The sequence below is a fragment of the Channa argus genome, chromosome 2 (assembly GCF_033026475.1).
Source record: "Channa argus isolate prfri chromosome 2, Channa argus male v1.0, whole genome shotgun sequence".
In the NCBI taxonomy this organism is placed as follows: Eukaryota; Metazoa; Chordata; class Actinopteri; order Anabantiformes; family Channidae; genus Channa; species Channa argus.
The window spans coordinates 21,295,364-21,318,922 of record NC_090198.1 but is presented as its reverse complement, the minus strand read 5'-3'; the positions used below and the strand labels follow the sequence as shown (position 1 = coordinate 21,318,922).

Sequence of the window (23,559 nt, the reverse complement as noted above, 5' to 3'; positions counted from 1 at the left end):
CACTTATGTCATTACTTAGGCTTAAGATGCATTCACCAAGCCAGCTCATTAGCTACCACATTTGTTTGAGGAGCAGCATGACATTAGCATTTAGATGTGCAGAGAGCCTCACCTGCTGCTGTCATTGTTGGCGTGCAGTGACATTCATATCTGGTAAATTTCGTTTCTCAACTGTGAGAGATTGCTGCTATGGAAGAAACAATGTTGTCTGTGGAATACAGAGGTAGATGTATTTCCATATAAAATGCAATATGATGTTGTTATTCAAGCATGACGAATGTGAGTCAGGCACAATCTTGAATTGCTTTGAAGTACCAGCCTCTAGGCCTTTATTTCTTCAGTCAGACATGTTTGTTGACTGACAGCAGCAATGATTGTTCATCATTTGTGTGATAAAGTTGATTGTGAGAAACCAGATGGATGTTTTATCTACAGTTTGATGGTTTCTCAGAGGAGCAGCGAAAAAGGGGACCACATGGTTGAAAATTACAAGAGAAAGAAGGCAAATCGTAAATATAAACAATTCATTTTATAACTGTTTCTAACTTTACAGTTTGCATCTGGGACAAAAGGCTATTTCAGAGCCTTGGATAATGGAACCAGTGTTTCTATAGTACTTTTATCCACTGGTTACCTACAGCTTGCATTTGACCCATAGCCTCTCTGACTGTCTTGCAATACGTTCATGTAATATTCATATGATGTTAGCATATGCATATTACATGAACGTATTGAAAGACAGGCTGAAGAGATAGATCCAGTCATTCGTCTTCGCTGCCATGCTGTTGTGTGTTCTTATGAAAGCGTAGGAAATAACACCAAAAAAAGATAAAAAATGGATTTAGCAGATGTCTTTGTATCTCTGGCCTAAACCCCCTTTTTTCCACAGTATTAGGTAGGCCATCCTTCTCTTGCTATTATTCACAGACCTTATAGGTTAAATTATATTGCAGTAAAGATATTGTAACACCTTGGCTCTGACAAAAAGCAACACAGGATTTGCCTTCTATTTGTGTCCCCGTTCCGAGTTTTGTAGGTCTCTGGATATGAGGTCAAACATGAATGACATAACACTACATCAGGATTTATAGAGCAGCTTTGTGGATGCTTAGTATATATAGTTTGTTTTAGGAGAAGGTGAAAATATACTTAACAGCTTAAAGTGTGTATGCAAATGAATTGTATATGATCTGCTCTTGTAAAGGGTGTATAATTGTTTTCCCCCAGCTCTTGTCCCGAAATTGTTTTAAAATGAAATTTCATTTGTGTGCACTCCTAGATGACAGGAAGTACATAAGCTTTGTGTGCTGTGTACTTTAACTAAGCAGCCGGATGAGCATATTTGTAATGTATTCAGATGATTCTGTGACCCTCTGAACATCTCTGGACACAAAAACAGACAACACCACTGCATAACAGTTTCATGTACTTTCTGATTAGGGTCAGGGTTAGTTCTGACTTTTAAAAAGTCAGATGAGAGGCTTCAAGACTCAGCTATAAAATCAAAAACAATTAGTTTGTTTGCTCTTACTTGCTGTAATTGGAGGCCTCTGTGCTGACTTCTCAGCTTTGGTTGAATTAGTGCTTACACAATGACAATGACAGAATTAACAGAGTTGGGTTTTAAAATAACAACACAGTCTCTTGTGCTGGTGTATTGCTTTATTATCAGTGCACTTATACGATGCAACATAAATAAAACTTAGAGAATCAATGGAATGATGCATTTGTTGCATTGAGTGTGTTGGTTTTAACACAGATTGCCAAGGAGACATTCTAATTCAAAAGTTAACACGTAGCGGCTTATGTTCTGCATTAAGCCCGCTCCCCTTTAGGTGCCTTGGGTCCTGTAATTCAGGAAAGAGAGGTAGAGGAACAGTTTAAGCAAGATTTTAGTTAAAATTCAAGTTAAAGTTTGGATTTCTTCCTCGAGACAGGCTCAGATGAAATGAGATGTACTAAAGGTTTGCATACATGTGTGCTGTATAGTTGTGTGCACACATGTGGAAATACAGTCTAAATGAGCAATACACAGAATCTGTTCAACAAATATGATGTTGCCACAGTTGTTTTATAGCTCCTATAAGTCAATATGATTATCGATGATAAAAATATAAATATAAAATGAATCTAATATTTTTAGTTTGCAACTAGACGTATTGATATCTCTTGTCTGCATGTTTTCTATTTTTTTTCGGTCGTAAGTGGTATCTGCTGACTGTTTTGTCTTTAACACTGTATGGCTGCAGTGTGGTGCAGTGAGTTAGACCTGTGGGACCATCATAAGCCTCAGGGCTGTATGCAAGTAGGAGGAGGGGAGTCATAATGTACTACGAGTGATTTGATGGGAGAGACACTGTCAGAGTAACAACTTTTAACACAATCCCTACATGTTAAATACTGTATTTGTCACCTTTTTGGAGCATACCTACAGTACCACCTGAAAATAAAACAGTCGAATGTCAAGGTTAAAATATTTGAATCCACAAGTTACCTTACTTGAGACTTAATGTTGAGTAAAGGTTAACAACAATGATTCAGTTATTCCATGGTCAACTTGTTGTAGGCTAAGCCTCCAGAGGCTTTTTGAAAATATTTATTTTCTTGTGTTTGAGCATTTCTAGAGAAGCAAACAGCTGCCTTCCCTCACAACAGGTTTCTGTTGTTGCTTTGTCTTTTGTTTTGCTCATGTATTCTCCTATGTATTTATCAAACTTTGTATTCCCTTAGACGAATGAGTCAGGGATTGTTGATCACTTGCAGTTCACACCACCATTTTGTTACTATTGATGTTCTGTCTCACCAGTATTAGAATAGATAAACCCATAAATGCTGAGGACCATCCTCATTTAAACTAGCTGTTTATAAATATATTTTTTTTAATTTTCTTTCACTTTAATCAGTTATTATTTCACAGCCAACTGGAAATACTATTTTGTTATATATGACAGATTAGCTATCTGTCAATGTTGCTGCCTCCACATCTTTCACCTGGTAGTTTTTCCACCCCTTTCGGATTCTATCACTTCACTGAAACACAACCCCCACTGGCTATACTACAAGACCTATCATACTGACACCAACAGTGTGTAGGCTGCTGGTATGTTTTCTGGCTGATCTGATTCAACTGCTGAGTGGGGACAGCAACCTTGAGGTTGTCACAAGGGGACTCCGGCCATGAGGATGAGCTGTGACATGTGGCCTTGGCTTAGTGGCAGATGGTGAAGTCTGTCAGAGTTTGGGAGAAAATACAGTAGCTGAGCTAATGTTCCATCACTAGATTTTACTGCTCTGAAATCTTGTGTAGCCCTGTCACTCATGTAACCACATCTCATTCTATAAAAACTATACTACTATACTAAAGTATAGTATAAAAAGAATAATAATTCTATAAAAAGAATTATCATTATAAAACAAAAAACTTCATCCTAAAAATGTTGCAATGAAAATTCTATTAGGAAGGGAGCACTGCATTTTGTTTAATCTGATTACAAGTCACAAAGCACATCTCACTTCAGCTTTTTCCAGACTTTCAAGCGCATTATGCTAATTGAATAAAATATTATTAAAGATGTATGACTGATTTTTAATAGTAAAATATTCCATCTTTGTACAGAAAACGTCCCAGAAAACATCTTTTAAGATTTTACATTTGCATTTTTACATTTAGTCATTTTTTAGCAGACGCTTTTATCCAAAGCAACTTACAAGTGAGGTAAGAGGCAAGCAAAAAATCTAAGTCAAGGAGAAAACTTCAAAGCAAAGTCCTATCAAGTGCGAGAAAGAGCAGGAAGGATTTTGTTTTTTTTTGTAATAGAATAGTTTTAAGTGCGAAAGAGTTCTGCTTTCAGCAGTATTTTGAATATTGGGAGTGAGTTTGCTGAGCGTGCAGAGAGTTTGGTAGCTCGTTCCACCACTGTGGGGTCATTACGCTGAAGAGGTTTGCTTCATGTCTTCTGTGCAGTGGTAGGACCACCAGACGTTGTTTGTTGGCAGACAGAAATAAAGATTTTAAGTCTTTATTTCACAACTTGCCTGCACTGATGATGTGGGCAGCAGTCATTCTCATTGTCTTCTTCTCTAAATAGAATCTCTTCACTATGACCCTACAATTCCAGTTTCCATCATCATGAGCTGATCTTTACTGTGGCAGGTCAGTAAAGTATAATGGTAAACCGAGGAGTGTGCCACATGTGTGTGATTTGTACCACATGAAAAATGTCAATCCTTCCAATGTGTAGAGACAGTTTAAACTTGAGCACAGTGACAATAATGATGATATGATGAGGAGTTGCTGTAACACGCTGTTTTGTGTTCTAGTACACTCAGACCTGTTGCTAGGTACTGAACTTACAGATGTAGCAACCACTGGCCCCCAGGGAACTCCTTAACTTTCCTGGCTGTCCACTGAGTCATGGCAGTGTGCCACACAAACAAATTGTGAAGGAGGATGATTTTCAGATTTAGTAAGGACTAAAATGTTTAGAAAAATGTGGAAGAGAAGCGTTTCATTGTGTAGAGAATTTTTTTAGCAAGGTGAGTGCAGTTGGTGCTTGATTTTTCAAATGGAAGTTTCATGTATTTTCTCACGATATCTATATATTGTGTATGGTGAAGAATTGAGAACAAATCTCCTGTTTAGTAATACTGATTTGTGCAGTTTTTCATGGACCATTTCTTCTTTAGTGAACATCTTTTCAGATGGAGTCTCTCACACTCAAACCCTATTAAGTGATACCATGTACCTAGCTTGCATATCACTATGCTGCAATTTTTTTGCAGTTTGTAACTTCTGGTACATAAGAAACTACTATTAGTTACATTACTTAAATTAACATTTTAATCAAAAATATTGTGATAGCTGTTGGTGGCATCACCTAACTTAATAAGCACCAGCACAAGGTAAGATAAAGTGGAGAAATGGTGAAAACAGGCAGGATGTGTGCTGATGAAGGATGAGGACGAGCATCATGGGACTACTGAACTGAAGAAATACTGTACTGTATAGTGGTGGAGGAAAAGCATACAAAAACAACAGCTGAGCAAAGTGTTGTGAGCATCTCAATACTGCCTCCTCTCATCATTTATTAATCTTCTGCTAGAATATTCATCCATGCTAGTACATCACCTTCCTTTTAGAGAGAGAAATACTGTAATAAAGCTTAGCATAATCCTCACAATAAACAGTGTTGGCTTTGTTATTGTAATCACTTCATCATCAGTCATCAACCTGCTTCTTCCATCCGTTCCCACTTATCTGCTTGTTTCATATTTACTCTTTATTTTGACTTTATGCTTTTTTAAAGCGACTGAAGAGAGCCAGAACAGGGCTGAGTTCAGTGCAAGATTACTGCCATGAGCCTCACAACCATACTCTCACTTGAGTCCATCTGTAATCGGCCTAAAAATAGGTCCTCATCCATCTGCATGTCACTGATAGTTTTTATTGAAAATCCATAGCTGTTAGCATTCATACAGGAACTTTTGAGGCAGACCAATTTTGAGGATGGCTGCAATTGGAATTTGAGTCAGACTGTGCAGTGATGTGTAATCAGTCTGCCAGCTGTTATGCTTTACTTTTTCTGATTAAATCTTTGACGATTTATTCAATTCAATCAACGAAGGAACCATTAACGTGAACACTGGTTCTCAGATATCATTCTGTGAATTTACTCTCTCAGTAATGGTGAAATGCGATACCCTGCTATGATTTCTGTCATCATATGTGCCATCTAATGTGTGAGTACCTATCTGTACTTTCCCTTTCATCTGATCACTGTATCTGCTTTCTCTGTGTGTGTTTGTGTTATAATATAGTGTGAAAATTAAACATTTCCAAAACCACAAGAACAAAATATGAGGTTCCCATAAATATGAACTCATCTGAGGAAGCAGTGAACAAAATCAATTGAAAGCTAATTGTCAGTCACCCCCCTGCCCAGCTTATAGTCCTCTAGCATGCAGGAATATACTATGCAGTATACTATATTGCATCATTAAACCAGCTCAAACAGTGCTGCATTTTTGTGGCATAGAATTTCAAATTTAATGTATATAAACCTAATGTATAGAAAATTTAATGTAAATTATCTTGGACAGTGATAGTTGGCTGCAATGTATTAAAATATTAAAAGAGCAAAAATAATTACTAAAAATTAGCTGGAAAAGCAATGATCTCCTGTTATGTTATTAACTAGAAGCAAACTGGAACAGTGGCTGTTTGCATTACCTTAGCTGCACAGGGTACTCAGAGGTTCTTATAATGGAGTTATGATAATGTTACCTCATCATTCACTCTTGTAGGTCGATGAGCAGGTCAGAGTGCAAGGCCAGAGTAAAAGTACAGCTACAGCTGAAGGAATGCCTTTTTATTCAGAGCATATACTGACTCTTATTACTAAATTGGGAAAGGTTCACAGTGTAGGTTTAGTGAAATGCAAAGAGGCCAGATCAAGAGTAATGTGATGTAAGGGGATTAAATTGAAGCTGCAATAATCCAGATTTCTGTCGTCATGTGGTCAGTACTGCTGTTGGCTCTGTTTGGTCATCCAGCACTGCTGAGCCCTGTCAGACCCTGTCCTTGCACTCTCTTGTGAGATACCTGCATGTGTTGCTTTGACTTTTACTATTGAAAGCATGGCAAACAGGAACGGATGAAGTGTGATGACGCTACAATGTGAACAGATGCACCTTTTCTGGGTATAACATTGCGCCAGAGCCAGCCTCATTACCAAACCAAGGCAAGTACTGTGTTCTTGCTTGGCACAGTTTCCAGTGAGCAATGTGAGCGAGATTTCCCTAAAGAAATCTAGGTTTAGCAAACCGCTATCTTAAAATAGCTTTGAATCATACATTATTACAAAGCAGGCCTGCCTCCTCTGTCAAACTGCACTGCTGCTGGGACTATTGTCTCCTCGTTTTCTTAAAGATTTTCCATTTAAAAAGTCTCCCCAACCTCATTAGCATAGCTTTAGAGTTGATATGAAGAGACTCACGGATGGCTTTTCTGTCTCTCAAAAGTAAATGCAACTAAAAAGGAAAATAAACTTTGTTGATTATGCAACATAATGTACAGAAACATCTGTGCCAAGCAGGGGTTGGATGTCCCAAGGTCGAAATGGTAAACACCTCTAAAGGAGGTTGAGAGGTTGACATCATGTGGTACTTCCGGATTCAGACCGACACACTGGTGATGGCTAATTAACCAGAGATGATAAACAGGGAGTAAAATTATCACATATTGTAAGAGTAGAATCAATGGCAGAGCTGCTGTATTAGATTGGATTAAATTGCAGAGGTGGTCATAATGTTAGGCCTGGTCGATGTCTATTTATATATGTGCGTGTGTGTGTGTGTAGAGGTGATTTCAATCTTCCAGCCTGACTCAGTGTGTATCCTTGGGTTCAGTAAAGCGTAAAGAATGCTGGGAGGTGTATTGCACTTTCCTGAACCTGCCACTGCTTCAGGAGGATGGATGTGACAAGTCCACACTTACAGCCACACAGGCATGCACACACTACAGTCAGACATTCAGATGCAACAAACTAGAGACACCGTGTCGACTGGCAAACATTGTCATACAGGTCCAAGACAAAAATACACACTCATGCACATATTCACGAGTAGCGATCAGCAAAGTGCACAGTGCACCTTGGGACCAGACTGAAGATAAAAAAAAATTGAAAATCCGAGGCTCTTTTTATCTGTCTGTCTTTCTGTCTTTGTTTGTTGTCCGTAGCAGTGCTGCTCCTCCCTTTGGTCAAGCAGGTACTGTCTGTGTGATTAATCCTCAGTGTGTCAGCTGGCCAGCACTGATACTAAAACCAAACAACAGCTCACGCAAAGATTAGAAGTGTGCTTCCTCTCACTGTCTGTTTGAAGACAGTTGTGCCCGGTTGGACTGGCAGAAACCATTACTGCAAAGCAAAGATGATACAACATTTTTTTTTTTTTTTTTAAAGGGGCAAACACTGACCCTGATGAGAACCTACGAATCAAGCACGCTTTGTTTTCAAGGCACAAATGTGTTCAGCCTTACTACTCAAGTATAGATGTAGACAAAGGCAGGCTAGGACTGATAGAGCGTGCTTAAGGTTTACGTGTGCTCACTTGTCTGATGTAAAACCTGATTAATATTTTGCGCTTGTTTCCCCTGAGGGGTTGTGTAAATGACCCACCCCAAAAGTTATTTCATGTGCCTGCCACCGAACCGTATTAGCAAGCCTGGTTGTTATCGCTCAGCCTGCCTGTCTCTCACCAAGATGGGGGCATATTTCCCAGCCAGATATTGCTTGCTCTGTTCTTTGCTGTCACTGAATACAATGACCATCACCACATCCAATGAATATTATTAGCATTTTTCAGAGGATTTTGTCAATGTGGAAGACAGCTCTGTGCGAGTAGAAGTACATTCTGTATTTGCCGTGGTCTAACATCTCAGCTGACTTTTAGAGAGGAGAGTCGATGCTGCAGTGTATCGTCCAATCTAAATTCAATTATGAGGCAGCTGTCGAATCTCCACTATTGTCAGTCATTAACAAGGAGTCACTGTTCTCAGCAGTTTCAAGCTGTTACTGCTATTCTGGTTTTAAAGGACCTGACAGAGACGAGTAAAGACTGCTGTTGATTAAAAGTTGACAAGGAATGAACATTAGAAGCCTGAGGAGAGAGCTGTCTCTGGAGAGCGGTCAGTAAGAAGCAGTATTGTGAAAGATAACTGAGGGATCAGGTGGGCCATTGTATCAGCCAGGGAGGAATTCTCACCATCTGTCCAGATGTTAGGTGATAATTTAGGAGGAGTGACATACCATGTAGCAGAGTAGTGTGGGTTCATTCTACTGTCCGTTCTGTTCTGTGGGTGTTCGCAAAGGTCCATACAGGATAAAGGAAACTACTGTTCATTTTGTGGTCACTACTTGTTGCTGTTTTACTTATTCTTAAAGTTATGGTAGATGATGTTACACTGTCCCAGAATTCATCAGTCAAATGACAACACTGTCATTTTGACAGGAGTGAGGACACTTGAATGATTAAATAGTAACACAAAATTTCATGACACTGCCATGATAACTTTAACCGAAGACAGGGGGGATAATGATTATCAAGTCATCATTTATGTATGAGGCAGTGTCTTTTAAAATTAATTTCTACACTTAACACTTCTATGCTTATACATGAAAACAGATTAGAAATCTAATCTATGTAAATCATAAAAGGTAAAAACAAAAACATGTATGTATGTCAACATGTATTTACAGATATTTCTGTGTACACACAATAAAAGTATTTAAACTTGACCAGTGTGAACCCAACAATCCAACCAAAGCTGTTCAGTGTTCACATTGCTGTTGTTTTTCCAGCCATTGTTTCAGCTTTATAGTAAAAACTGTGGGATCTGGTTCTGATTTTAAGTCTAATCCTATTGCCTTTCATTACTGTGGATCTTTTAAAGAAATGATGACTGTGTCGAAGTAGTTCTGCACCTTCAAGCTCTACAGTTCCCACTTATTGCTCCTTTGGTCTTCACACCTTAATTTATATTTCTGTATCAACGGAATAAATATTTTTTTATGAATAAAAACTTTTTGCTTTTAAAGAATGTGACATTTCTTGTATTCTGATCATCATATTCTCAAATTACTAAGTATAGAATATTAACTAAAGACACATTTTTTCTTATTAAAACTTGGATTTATGTTGATTATTGAAATTACCAATTAGAAAGGTTTATAAAAAAACTTTTTGCTAATATTAATCCTCAGTCTTTTAATTTCAGGGACTTTCTCTCAAAAACAAACTGAACTAAATATAGGATCCTTTTTTGTCCTATCTTCTCATTGCATATTATTTTATTAACTGACAAACCAAACGCTTCTAGTTTTTAATTAGCAATATCTTCATAATCTTTATAATCTCCTTCCTTTTATATTTGACTATTGGATTATTACCCATTTATTTTGGTGTCAGATTTTGCCCTGGTTAGTGGAGAGGAGTGTGGAAGGATTTCTCATTATATCCAAAACCAAAACGTTTTCCCTGTTGTTAACATGTTGTCTTTGCAATCGTGGCTGTGTTGAAAATGAAAGGGTCTTAGTCTAATTAAGTGGCTACTTCTACCGTCCCTATATTAAAATAACTCCATGTTTTTATCTGTCTTGCACTCTTTCACTCATTCCCTCTCATCAGTAACCAAACCTAGTTGACAGCTTCAATTAAACTCTGTGAAATCGCCCCAGTATTTGTCTCCCTCTGGGGCCATTTAGCTGTGTTTAGCTCTCTGCAACCAAGGCTTGTTGCCAGGCAAGCTTTAGAAAATGTTTCACGTTTCTTCTTAAAGTCTAGGCCTGCCTAACCTCATGTGCCACCTGGCCAGCATCAGAGCCTACACATACCGAAGTGTGTGGTCATACTGCAGGTTAACCTGGAATCAGGTTTGCTCTGGTTGCATCCAATGGTCACGTGCAACAGGTTTTAAAAAGCGGTTCTTATTCTGTGTATTCTCACTCTCTGCTACATTTGTGAAAGTGAAGGATTAGTTTCTTTATAGCTGCCGTCCAAACTACATCACAGAATGACAAATATAAGGTAGTAGCATACTTGTTCCCTATAAACTTTTCTTTGATAATGTTTTTGCTGTAGGCATGTAGGGAGGCTTGCTCCTGAATTAAAAAAAAAAAAGTGGCCCTGTGATGCTAGCCCACAAACAAGACCATTTGGTGGATTATTACTACCTTTTATTGTTGTGGCGAAATGTACTCAAGACAGCTGACACCAAAAGTGCTGCTTTTTCATTTGTTTAAAAAAGTGCTAAAAACAAGTCTACATTTCCAAAGTGGCATTGTGTTAATAGTGTGTGTGTGTTTGTGTGTATGAGTTTTCTGTCGAAAGGGTGATTTGATTGGCTGGAACAGGACCCCTTTAAGACACTGTTCTGGAAAACAAAGGGTTGCCATGGTAACAGTCAAGGGTGAAGGAGGAGGGTGTGTCTTTGGTGTTGTGTTTGAAGTGGTGAGATGGACATTGGCAGGCAGAATGGCGGGGGAGCGAACGATGCATTCCGGGGTCCTCTGCCATTCCCGCAGCTCACCAAGCCTCTGCGTCCCTTCTCTTCCTGTCTCCTGCCTCGCTCTCTTGTTGTCGTTGTGAAGTGAGTGGGAGGCTGTAATGAGAACAAACGCTGCATCTCAATGAGACAGCTGAGAGGGAACTCATTTTCTCGCTTTGTCTCTCTTATAGAGCTTTTAGTCATTATTTACTACCAGCAATGCATACCGCTGCGGTGTCAGGTTATTACACAATCTATCAGCATATGTGTAATGATGTGGAAGTGTTGTTGTAGCGGAAGTTTAATGTTTTACAGTTAGATGTTTATAAGAACAGGATGATCAGGGTTAACCCCAGTAAAGATGATGGATGACAGGCAGCATGGATTATTGCGTGGACCATGGACCATTTGTTACACGCTTAGTATGTCAGAAATGTAATTCCCCTTATCGTGCTTTAGGGTACTCTTCAAGTATGTCAAAATGTGCTTGTTTCCCAGTTTTGCTTTAGCTGTAAAAATATTATAATATTAATAATAATAATTCAAAGAGTTATTGAATGCATACTTCATAACCTGGTTGATACACTGCCCCTCTACTGATGACCATAGATCAAACCATTGCTTAGTAATAAGCATGCAGTTGCAGTAGTATATGGTGCCAGTTAGTCGCCGTAGATTTAAGCACTGGGCTCAAATGATGATAACAGTGACTGATTTATACAATATGCTACTCTTATCTTATTCTGGAATTGTTACAGGCCTAATGCTTTTCACACTTTAAATTGTATTTAACATTTTGTCTAACCCAATACCTGTTCATCTCAGATGTCTTTCCTTCATCATTTTGTTCCAGGATCTGGAAACTATCCTAGCATCACTTGGTTGAGCAGCAAAACAAAACTGACTTCAGTACAGCCACAGCTGAGCCCAAGTACTGTGTCCCTATGAACGTATTTTAACTGACTCATGTCATTTAATATTAATATGATGTTTAACGTGAATCAACGTCAGTCTTAAATAACCACTTCCTCCATTCTGCACAAATTAGATAAAGTTTAACTTAGTTTGGAAGAATTTATACACCACTACATCCATGTAGACCCTTAAAGTACAAGAAGATTTAAAACAGTTAAATTCAAATTTAAATATAAACATCCTCAAACAAGTATGTGTCTGTTTGGGCAAGAGAAAAGAAACAGCTATTTTCTTTTTGCTCAGTATCAGCAAGCAGCCAGGTTTCCATTAAAAACCTAAATAGAATGTTCTCCTTTCTCTCGATCTGCCTGGAAAGACAGTAAACCACCAGCCTTTAACTTTAAACTCAGCATGCAGGTCTCACTTTTTATTTTCACTGTGAAAAAATGAGTTGCAAGTAAAGGTAAGATTTAACCCAAGATGCATAGAGTGAAGATGCATAAAGTAATGTTTAGCCACCTGGAGAAATAAAGCAGAACATATTCAATGTCAGTTAGTGTAGAGTGGTCTTGCCTGCTTCCCCAGCTTAGAACAATATTATATAACAGTGAAGGAACTGGATTTCCAATTCTTGGTGACCTGTGTTACCTATACCCTGTACAAGATAAAATATGTATCACAGGCAGAGCAGAAGCGGTAGAGATCACAGGAAAGTTGCAGCCTCAGTGACTGGGAAAGAACCTGGGGTTCAGTCATGATGTAGAAAATTTTTTTTTTACATTATGGCAAGTAATTCCTGACATGCAGTCTTTTGTTTGTAAAATGCTTCAGCATCCCAACATCTTGATCACACTCTGCTAAACTCTCATATTGTACCCTTTTATGGGTAAATTAAAATTACTAAACAGCTGAGGCTTTAAAAAATGAGATATTGGAAGTTAATTTATGTCAATGATTTAAAAAATCAAAGATGTACATTTTTGAAGAAAAATGCTATGAAAAATAAACTTTGGACAGGATTAAATGGTCTGCACTTATATAGTGCTTTTTCTACCTTTTGGCACTCAAAGCACTTTACACTGCTTCTTATCACACTCACAATAACATGTAGACTCATACCGATGGGTGTATAAGCTTTTATGCAGCTGGCCAACGCTCACCGGGAGAATCTAAGTTGGGGTTCAGTGTTTTGCTCAAGGACACTTTGACATGTGACAGGAGGAGCCGGGGATTGAACCAACAACTGTGAGACTGGTAGACAACCGCTCTACCCTCCTGCACCACAGTGGCCCCTGGAATTAACAATTCTGATGAGTTTTAAAATAAAACTAAACATCAGAGCGTTGGGGTGTGAGAGAGTGATTATGTTTATTTTCCCCTCTGATATAGTCCTTATAATCTATCTTCATAGTCAGTCATGTGTTTGTGTTGCCTTTTCCATATCAAAGCCTGCTGTGATCAGAGCTCGTAACATAGATTTCAAGGCATAGTGACATTAGTATTCCCGAAGCCTACGCTTCAACCAAGGCGTCTGCTGCTTTCGTGCTATTTCCTTTGCCCTTTGTCCTCTCCTCTGCCCTTCTTTTAAGCACATACACTCTAGGCACAGACACACACAGTTTGAGAACATATGTCTACCAAACAAGGAGAGTGTCTGATGGTAATTTAAAGTTTTCTCTTACTGTAATTGAAGTGTTTTGCAGCTAATATGAATAGGTGTGCCCGCTGAGACAGCCCTGTACAAGTGGTCCCCAGCTGCAGTTCAAAACAGACAATTGGTATGCTGCTATGTTGCTGTTATTACTGCCACTGTGTATGTTTGTGTGTGTCTGTGTGCTTGTGTGACAAGCCTTTTTTTAGTCATGAAGGTAATAGCTTGCATCACTGCCTACATTTCAGTGCATTTATGTGAGAGATACTTTGTGTGTGTTTGTGTGTGCAGATGGGATGTAGAAAGAAGTGTAAAGTGATAGAGGTGCTCGATTCTGATTTCTTTTTGTCCCAATCATTGATTTGTTTTCTTTAGTCACTCTGTTTCTACTCAGGTCCCCATTGGACCGGAGAATGTCTTCGCATACATTAGCAAGAAGAGAGAAACAACTTGTGTAGCAGTGAGTCATTCAGAAGCGGCCGTGCAAACTCACGTGGAGAATGTGAATATCTTTACGAATGCCGCACTAATAAAGCTTTTTCTTTGAAAGGGAAAGAGGAGTCCTGGTGGACTGTTTTTAAAGTGCTGATCATGTAATTACAATGACCTTAGTTTGACTCTGCAAGTTCTAATTTGTTTGTAATTAAAGTTAACATCAAACGGTCTAAAATTATCTAACTGCAGTCTTGGAAAGTTAATGGAAAAAATAGAGATCAGATATGTGAACAGATACAAATGGATGTCAGGTTGGCCTAGTCATAGTTAAAGTCGAACTTCCCAAATTTCCACACCACAAAGCCTACAGCTAAGGGCCAGATGACCACATATATCTTTACCTAAGAGGAATTCTCTGGCTCTAATCAATCTCAGAAAAAAATTTATATTGTGAAATTTCTATAATGTGCAGCGTATGGTAGGTATGAGGTAGTTTTCTTTCCCTCTCCAACTGCCTACCAAAGCAATTCAACATCAGCAGCTGCTGTGTTAGACTGATACAGCTACCTTTGTGGCTCAGTGGCACCTGACTGACTACCTAATACTGAAAACTTCCAAAGCAGCTTATCCTTCAATGAAACCTAATCAAACATTTAGTTTATTGTAAATTTAAAAGGTACATGTGAATGAGACAAATGATGTCCAATAAAAGTACAAGACAGGTGGTGGAGGCCTGGGAAAAAATGAAGAGAGTTTAGAGATGAAGCCTTTTCCTGATGACTCTGCCCTCTTTGCTTATTAGCTCAGGAGCTACGTTGCTAAAACAAAAAAGAACAAGCAGCAGGCAGCGAGGGTCATGTCACAACTTCCATCGTCCTCAACTTTTGTATCTGCTATTATACTAATCTGCTTACCAAGTAAATTATATTACGCATCACTTAATACATGATATTCTTTATTTATTGGCAAATGCAGTGGAGCTCATATGCAAAGTCAAATGCAGTGTACAAGAAACAACATTTTTGTATAGGGATTTTATGAGTTAAAATTTAAAAAGAAATTCCAGAAATTAGCCCCAACAGTTAAAGTGGGAGCTAAGGATTGTTGCTAAATGGGCAAAAGGAAAACCAAATTGGAATAATCCTAAAAGCGAAAGTTCAAACTTGGTCTATAGGCACTGGTGTACTTACTGTATGCTTGTCCTAATGATACTACATAGGTGGAACAAAGCTGCTGTGTGTCTTATGTCAGCATTACTATTTTTATACAAATGTATGCAAATTTATTAAACACAGTCAAATCTAAGCATACATACCAGACAAAGCAGATTTGAGAAAACCCACCTGGCCAGGGAAACAAATAAAGACAAAATAAATACAAATACAGTATGGGTAATAGCACACCAGAAAGGACGACTACCAAACGAGGAGGTCAGTCCCCAGGGGATGCAGTTACTCGTAGTTACCAGGCCTTATCCTCAGCTCCCCGAACATGATCAAGGCGGGGCTGAGCTCCTACAGGAGGATTCTTTAATATATTGTGGAGGAAGAGAGAGGGTGGAGTCAGGGAAGTGCACGACGTGTAGCATCTGGAGGGGGAAGGGAGAAGCGAGGAGCAATGGAAGAAAGGAAAGGGGGGATGATGGGGCTGTTGTTGGAGCAGATCCCAGCACTATTGTATACTCCACTATTCTCAGCTCAGGCCCTCAGGTAACAGTCAATACACAGTTTCTAGATGTCAAGAAGCTGAGGAAACTGGAAAAGGTTTGGACTAAAAAACCTTTTAGGAGCTATTTAGGGAAGATTGTAGGGAAGGAGGTAAAGAGCCGTTGCTTAATTGAATAGACATATTTCTCTATTTGATCAGGTGTAAGGAAGGCGTGTACACATTGACAATACTAGGTGACCAGTAACTTTCATGCTACTCCTGATAATTACCAGCACTGTGGCTTGGCTAAATCAGAAACAACCAACAGTGTGTGCTTGTTTGAGTATCTTTGTGTGTGTGGTAGGTTGTGCAGAGCTAATTAACCAGTGTAATCACTCGTGATGGAAAATGTAATTATGGTGGAGGAAATAAGGAGAAAGCAGCAACAAGACCCCTCTGAGGGCAGTCGTTCATGGCAACTGGATGGCAACTGAGTGGAGATCGTGACAAAATGGGTGACAGCGTACAGAGAAAGCGTGACACAAAAATTAAGAACATATATTGTAGATTAGTTGTTTCTAATAGCTGTTTGTGTGTGTTTTGATATGGAAAACACACCTGCAGAAATGGACAGAGAGAGAGAGACAAAGAAGGAGAAAGACAACTATTGGAGAAAACACAGAGTTAATGTCATACAGTGCTGACAGTTGTGGGTTGAGAGGAGAGAGGGTCAAAAGGAGGAAAGGAGTTCAGTAGTTTGGACAATAAAAAGGGGTGAGTAGAGACAATTCAATGTTGATTTTAGTATCTGTATAATATTACAAAACCATTAGAAAATCTCAGAAATTATCAGTTTTCTCTAAATAGTAATACAGAAATGGGCAGAAGTAAATTCAGCTCATGCGGGGATAATCTGCACGAAATCTGCACAAAAAGCATGAATAAACATTAAATGTAAAAAAATATATAATTATTTTTTTAATAGCAATGAGTTATTTATTGTCTTAAATTTGCTTACTTCTACTGAAGCGGAAGATTTTACATAAATTGACAGTCATATTGGAATAATACTATTCCTAACTCCTTCTGATTCTAGCAGAGCTTGCACCAGGGGTGGTCACTACATGCTTTTGCTGCATTTAGCACATTTAGCAATATTATCAGAAAGTAGTAAATTGTTTGTTTTGAGTTATGTCTAAGGGTTTGTTTACAAGTGGGATCTACCTGGAGATTATTATGGCTCACCAGTACTGGTTCCAGAGGGGCCTCTTGCTTAGTTTAAAGGTAATATGTTACTGCTGAATGTTTGTGTACTCACAGCTTTCGTTTTAGTGTGTACATAGTGATGGTATATTGCAGGGAAAGCTTACATTATTGCTTGTGTTTTGAAAAACTTTCTTGATTTTTTTAGTCATGAAGCTTCGATTGTGCAAAAATAGAAGCTAAATGTTTCACCTCAGCTGGGCTCCTTCTCCCCACGCTCACCACTTGTGCCCCCTCTCTCGTCATGCAGCTCATCAGTCTGTGAGGAGCTCAGTTTCCCATTCAGCCACACAGACAAACAGAGGACAGACTGCACCAGTAACATATTCACTAATTTCACTCACTGTGAGAAACCAATGCTAAGAATCAGTTGACATTACTACTCTGAGTCACACCAGTGTCAGCCAAACAGTTTTTTACATTTGCGCTTTCATTTTCAGTTGCATATGCACGAAATGCTGCTTAAGCATCCAACTTGTGTACATACTACATAGGATTGAAGCAGTAAAACTTTGCTACACAGTCCTATGTAATGTTTAATTAGGTCTTCTATAGAAGGAAAGTTTGACCATTCTAAATAGGCAACTACTTAAAAATCAATAAAGGCCTTGATTGATATCATCTGTATTGTTACATCATAAGTGCACATGTGGAACACAAATGTGAAGATGACCTTGACTTAAATATTGACTCTTTGACTGGCAGTGTCCCAATATGTTTATGTGAAGGTCCAATGTTGTGTATTTGAAGGCAATGTTTTCTAAGTAAGCACAAAACTGTTGCTTTGGATCTAGAAAAATGTGCCAGAGTCTGATATGTTCAGTTACACTAAGAAATTGTTTTTTAGGGACTAAAATATGTTTCAGCTGCATTCATGGTGCTGACAATGAATGTGTTTGATGATTGCAATCTATACCACATTTGCCCTTTTAATGAGAACTATTTTCTTGGCCTGCTGAAACACACTAACACGTGGTTGTCTGCTAAACCTAAAAGTTAGCAGTATTTAACCTTGACATTTTATTTCAATGTTCCAATATTGCACTGGCACAGGCAGATTAACTGCTGAATCCGATGTTGCTCTAAAGCTGTGCCCCTGTATTTTCATCTGTCTCCTAGGTTTAAACCAGTGACAATGCATGGCCTGTAAGCCGCCAATCATGGCGCACAGGAAGAGGCCCGGGACCAGTGGAGGAAACAGTATGGCATCTCCAGGCCATCCCTCCTGTCCCACCGCTCATTCTACCGAGTCATGTGATCTGAAAGCCCCTCCCCCACGACAACGCCCAGTGCGCTACCCTAAAGGGTCAAATGATACAAAACCCCTTTCCCATCCCTGTAAGGCTCAATATTCTTCTCCCAAATCTCAAGATGTGGGTCACAATCATCCAGATGTGGATTTAGACGCAGAGGTGGATGTGAAGCGGTACAGCAACCAAGCAGAGGCAGAACTGGAGGATCAGCGGACAGCAACACCCTCCACACCAGAACATGACCGTGATCAGGTGGATGGCCACGGTGGCGCTGACAGCCTGGATGATGACTGTAGCTCTGACTATATAAATAACACTTCAGATGAGGAGGAAGACTACGATGACGGTGAGTGTCATGTCATTGCAACAGTAAGATTTTTTTGTCATTGGCAAATTTCATTACTACCTGCTTAATACCTACATTTCCAACAAGCTTTTTTTTTTTATAAAAATTTAAAAGGGAACCAGCATCTGTCCTTTGCTGGTCTTGTGTCAGGGCGGGTTTTTGGGGCCGATAGGAACCAAGCTTTGTTGTCAAGCTAAAAACCAATTTATCATTTATTAGAGTTGTATAACTGCAGTGTAATTCAGTGCATTGGGTTGGGGTGCAGTAGGCAGCAGGCTCAAATCCCACCAAGGGCAACCTTGATGCCGGTCCCAAGCCCAGACAAAAAATTAACGTGCAGAACGTGTTCCGCCAAAAGCTGTTGATCTTTGACATACATATATATTTTAACACAGTGATTTAGCATTACTTCTGCATTTTAATGAATAATCATTGGGAATTAAGAATTTTTTATCTTTGTTATCATAATTCCAGGACTGGCAGAGGAGGATGAGGGTGTAACATATTACATCCGCTACTGCCCAGAGGATGACAGCTACCTGGAAGGTATGGACTGCACCAGCCAGGGAGACTGCAATCACAGCCACAGCCAGGGGGAATGTGCTAGCACCGTGCCACCAGGTGGGGCCCACGCTGACGAATGCCAGGAGCTTGTGAAAGGGTGGACCAACGAGGGAGAGGGAGAAGAGGAAGTTAGAGAGGAAGAATGGGTGGAAGATGAAGAGGGAGAGGGTGCAGTAAGGGAAGAGTGGAGGGAAGAGGAGGAACCGGTAAGGGAAGATTGGAGGGAAGAAGATGAGGAGGTGAGGGAAGAGTGGAGAGAGGTGGCCCAGGTCAGGCAGGAGCAGTGGGCAGGACGAGAGAGACACAGAGTGGAAGAGTGGACTGAGGGAGAGGGTGAGGTTCGCTGTGAGGTGGTGGAGCAAGATCCAGATGAACAGATATACAACGGAAGACCAGAACCTATACTGGACCATCACCATCATCACCAACACCAACCCCCCCTTAAAGACACCCTGCACCCCCGAGAGGAAGAGGAGGCAGAAAGTGAGGAATATTGCCCTAATGAGGAAGAAGATGAGGAATGTGATGAGGAAGAGAGACATGGAAGGGGTTATACTGGGGACTACTACACCCCTGAGGACAATGGGAACTCAGTGCGAGTCTCTCCTTACCGTGGCCGTAAAGTCCTAGTTGTTGAGGGTGAGACAGGGGAGGAGGCAGAGGAGGACATTGATCAAATTGTTGCCGAAATAAAGATGAGTATGAGTATGGGGAGTCTAAGCAGCAGCACTGACCAAAGCCCAGAGGAGTTGGCACACGACCCCCCACCAAGTGACTACCATCACGCAAAACCTGATGCAGCACCTTACCCACCAGCTCACCACCGCCATGACAGCAGGCCCAAGTCCCTAAACCTTCCCTCCATGCATCACCACAACTCTGACCTCCAGAGGGATATTAAGGCACATTCCCGCTCCCCCGAAGACAGGCAGAGATGGCCTCAGGAGCAGGTGAGCTGTTTTCTAAGCAGAAACGTTGTGAGGTCACTTATTATTATTTTACAGTGTATGACAGGACTGCCGTGTCTCCTGACTGGGATTGATTTATGATTTAGCATTTGAAGTCATCTCTTGGATGAAGCACCACAAAATCAAATAATGTGTTGTGCATTATCAGGCTGCATTGTTTCATAATTATATTCCCCAGTGTAGAAGTGTCTACATTCTTTCATTCACTGTATTGTGTACCTTCCAGCAACAGTGGGAATGTTTGTGTTGTTTAGCTACCTGCAAAGAACAGAACTATAATCATGTTGAAATTCTTTACTATGGTGAACAGTTTGCAATGAAAATTTGTTTGGTAGATTGTTTTTAAATTTTACTGAAAAGGAGATAATCATTCATCATCATCAATAATTCTGGTGAAGCTTTTCATGCTGTGGCCTTTAGTTTGGTTTACAACAGTTTTCACGGAATCTGGAATCTACGGACTAAAGTCCATTCAATTAACAATGAAGATAATCTTTCTCCATTTTCTCCACATAACATTACAGTTAAAGATAATGCCATACAGTTCTATTTTATAAAGTTACTTGTAGGAGTGCCAGGTCTGTGTCTTTGCTGCTTCCTATCAAAAAAATACCAAAAACTAAAAGTTATTTGCAATTATTTTAATTTAGGACAACTTCAGGGCAACATCCTACATCACATCCTATGGCTTTATTTCGGGGAGTAAAGTACATGTAAAGAAAGGCTAATAAATGTCCCTCTGTCTTTTCTATACTAAAATATCCAGAAAGAAGTGTGTGCAGAGTTGGTAGTGCACAAAATCAATACTCAAGTAAAAGTGCACTTATTGGAAGAACAGGAAAAGGAAAAACATGACATCCAAACATTAGCACAACACTTTTATGTGGTCAAAGCCTTTGCAGAAACTTTACTGTATATTTTGACAATAATGCACTGCAACAGAAACTCTTGCTGCTGGAGGTGATTAAAGAGACGTTAGAGATGAGTTACAGGTGACACATTGCTCAGTGCCATCCAGAGAACAGCTGGAATCTCTTCCCTCCCCCATATTACCTTGAGCTACCCCCCTCCTTTCTCTCACATGCTTGGATGATGCACACACACTGTACAGACACATCAATGGACTAGAAAACAGCAGAGCTCCCCCATTTTCTAAATGTCAGATGGTAAAAGGAGAACATGGATCGTCCCCTGTGGGCAGCTTGCTGATACACACCTGCTCCACACCGTGAACATGCACTAGTACATTTCATTATGTGTAGTACAGAACTGGGTCGGAGAGTGTAACTAGATTAAATTGCAAGAATGTACAGTACACTGCAGATTCATATGGTTTCAAGATATTAACTTTTGTTATCGGTTGAAATGTGTGTTCTCTCACTTTTGGTCACTAATACACATATACTGTTGGTGTGATACATTAGAGGAAATCAAATTATAATTATTGTATATGTAATTGAATTTTAGATGGTGGTATGATTTATCCATCTTGTGGAACCAACAACAGGTGATTCTATATTTCTGATTAGATATACTGCATTAGCTCAAGCATCAGAAAATCCTATGTTAGACATTTCTTTCATGAACCATGAGGTCTGTTTAAGAACCATGACACTTTGGTGTCTGACTTAGGCCTGTACCTGAGTGTGTACCTGACTTTGTTCTGTTATATGTTTTGTGTGGCTTATGTCTCAAACAATGTGATAATTAGGTCTTCAGTATTACACATTAAATAAATCTAATGACTCTTTTTAGGTGACCCAAATTAAGATACAGTAAATATGAGTGAAGAATTTCTCTTGAGCTTGTAGCCTTTCTCTCACCACAACTCATCGTTGTGGTGGATGGATCTGGATTGGATGGATGTGGATCTGGATGGATTTTTGTTTCTTATTTTGTGGCTTATTTATTAACTAGTTACAGCAATGCAGTATATGACACCCAGTTATAAAAAGAGCTAAACCTGTCTTGTCTCTGTTGAATTGTTCTACAAATCTACAAACATTTTAGCATTCTAATGAAATACCAACAAGAAATTCATAAATTTAATGGTTGTTTGCACAACTGAGCTGGGAAACACAATGAATACTGATCAGGACTTTACATTTAGTTCTTTTTTGTAAAGCAAGCCACTACTGTCGTGTTTGTAGAAATGTATTTCAGATACACAGCAGCATGGGCTGTCCCTCTGAATTTCACAGCCTCACCTAGGAGGACATGGTTTTATTGGCACAAGGGTTTATTTCAGCATGTAATACAGTTAAATGTTAATGAGCAGCTATGGAAACCCAGGGGAATAAATATAATCCTCCCTATGGGTGATTAGATGGTAGATGTACTGTATAGCTCCATACATGAGATGAAACAAAAGACTTTGCAAGTTAGAGGACAAATGAAAGACTGAGGTATCCAACATAAATGTAAACTAAGACTGTTTGGATTCTTCTAAGGAAGATTTTGCAGTTAAGGGGATTGTGTTTGTATTTTTAGCGACGCCGACACTGAAATGCACAAGCAGACAAATGTGTCCTTTTATTATGAATCCTAAGGGTTTCCACACTGCAGGTCTTTCACACACATCATTCGTCATCATTTGCAGCAATAATCTGCCTACACTTCCAAACCTCACACGTCAATCACATGATTTCTCAAGCAATATTTTTCCCTGCAGCCCATTTTGACAAAAACAAGTTTTCTGTGTATTCAACTTCACAAACACAAAAAATCAGTTTGTACTCTTTGCGTTTTCCTGTTCTACTCTAATCTTATTCTTATCCACTTGCACCTGTTCCTCTGTGTTGACCTGCCAGGTGAGCAATGGTGCAGAGCAACCCAGAAAACAGCAGCGCTCCGACCTCAACGTTCCCCTGGAGAACAACAATGTACCAGAGGTAAGATGTTGCCGAAAATTCTGTTGCAGTGCTTGCGTTCATGCGGTTGCAACAGGGTCCACACTTAAAACATGGGATTTTATTGTTTGTGTGTGTGTGTGTATACACGTGTGTGACTGTCCATGTAAATGAGTAATTGTGTAATTACATCCTCAGTTCATGTCCTCTGCCTGCAGCATGATAGCATCCTGGTAATTGAGCACCATGTGTGCTTGAGGTTTTATGAGAGCCATTTTTCAGAGAGATGGCTATAGTGGATGCTATGTTACAGGCTCCACCCAAATCATTTTGTCCTTGGCCTGATTACATTTTCAGAATATTCAATGAGCAGGTTAGGAGATCCAGTAGATCTAGTGGGATGAGTCTTTAAATCCTATGAATCACTTTACAATTCACAGCTCTTTTTGTGGACATCTCTCGACTACATCTTTCTTCTCCTCTCCTGTACACCCTGTAGCTTCCACCTCCCACAGTTGTGTCAAGGTTAACATTGATGAGTAACACTTTGCGCTTTCTCTACACCCACTGTTGCAATGTCCTTGAGGAAGTTATATTCAGTAGTATTAAAAAATTCAGTAACAG

General features: G+C 39.5%; 1 protein-coding gene across 5 annotated transcripts in view; it reads left to right on the top strand.

Moving 5' to 3' along the window:
* Positions 1–23,559, top strand: part of apba2b (amyloid beta (A4) precursor protein-binding, family A, member 2b) — a 48,798-nt gene that overhangs the window by 8,020 nt on the left and 17,219 nt on the right. For 4 of the 5 annotated variants that reach the window (XM_067496350.1, XM_067496349.1, XM_067496345.1 and 1 more), the window contains 3 exons: positions 18,075–18,554; positions 19,029–20,068; positions 22,897–22,977. In XM_067496350.1, the coding sequence (XP_067352451.1) occupies positions 18,095–18,554; positions 19,029–20,068; positions 22,897–22,977 (1,581 nt within the window). In that variant the 5' untranslated portion in view covers positions 18,075–18,094. Of the gene's footprint in view, positions 1–14,092; positions 14,113–18,074; positions 18,555–19,028; positions 20,069–22,896; positions 22,978–23,559 lie in introns of those variants that run through there. The other variant, XM_067496348.1, reaches the window with a different exon arrangement.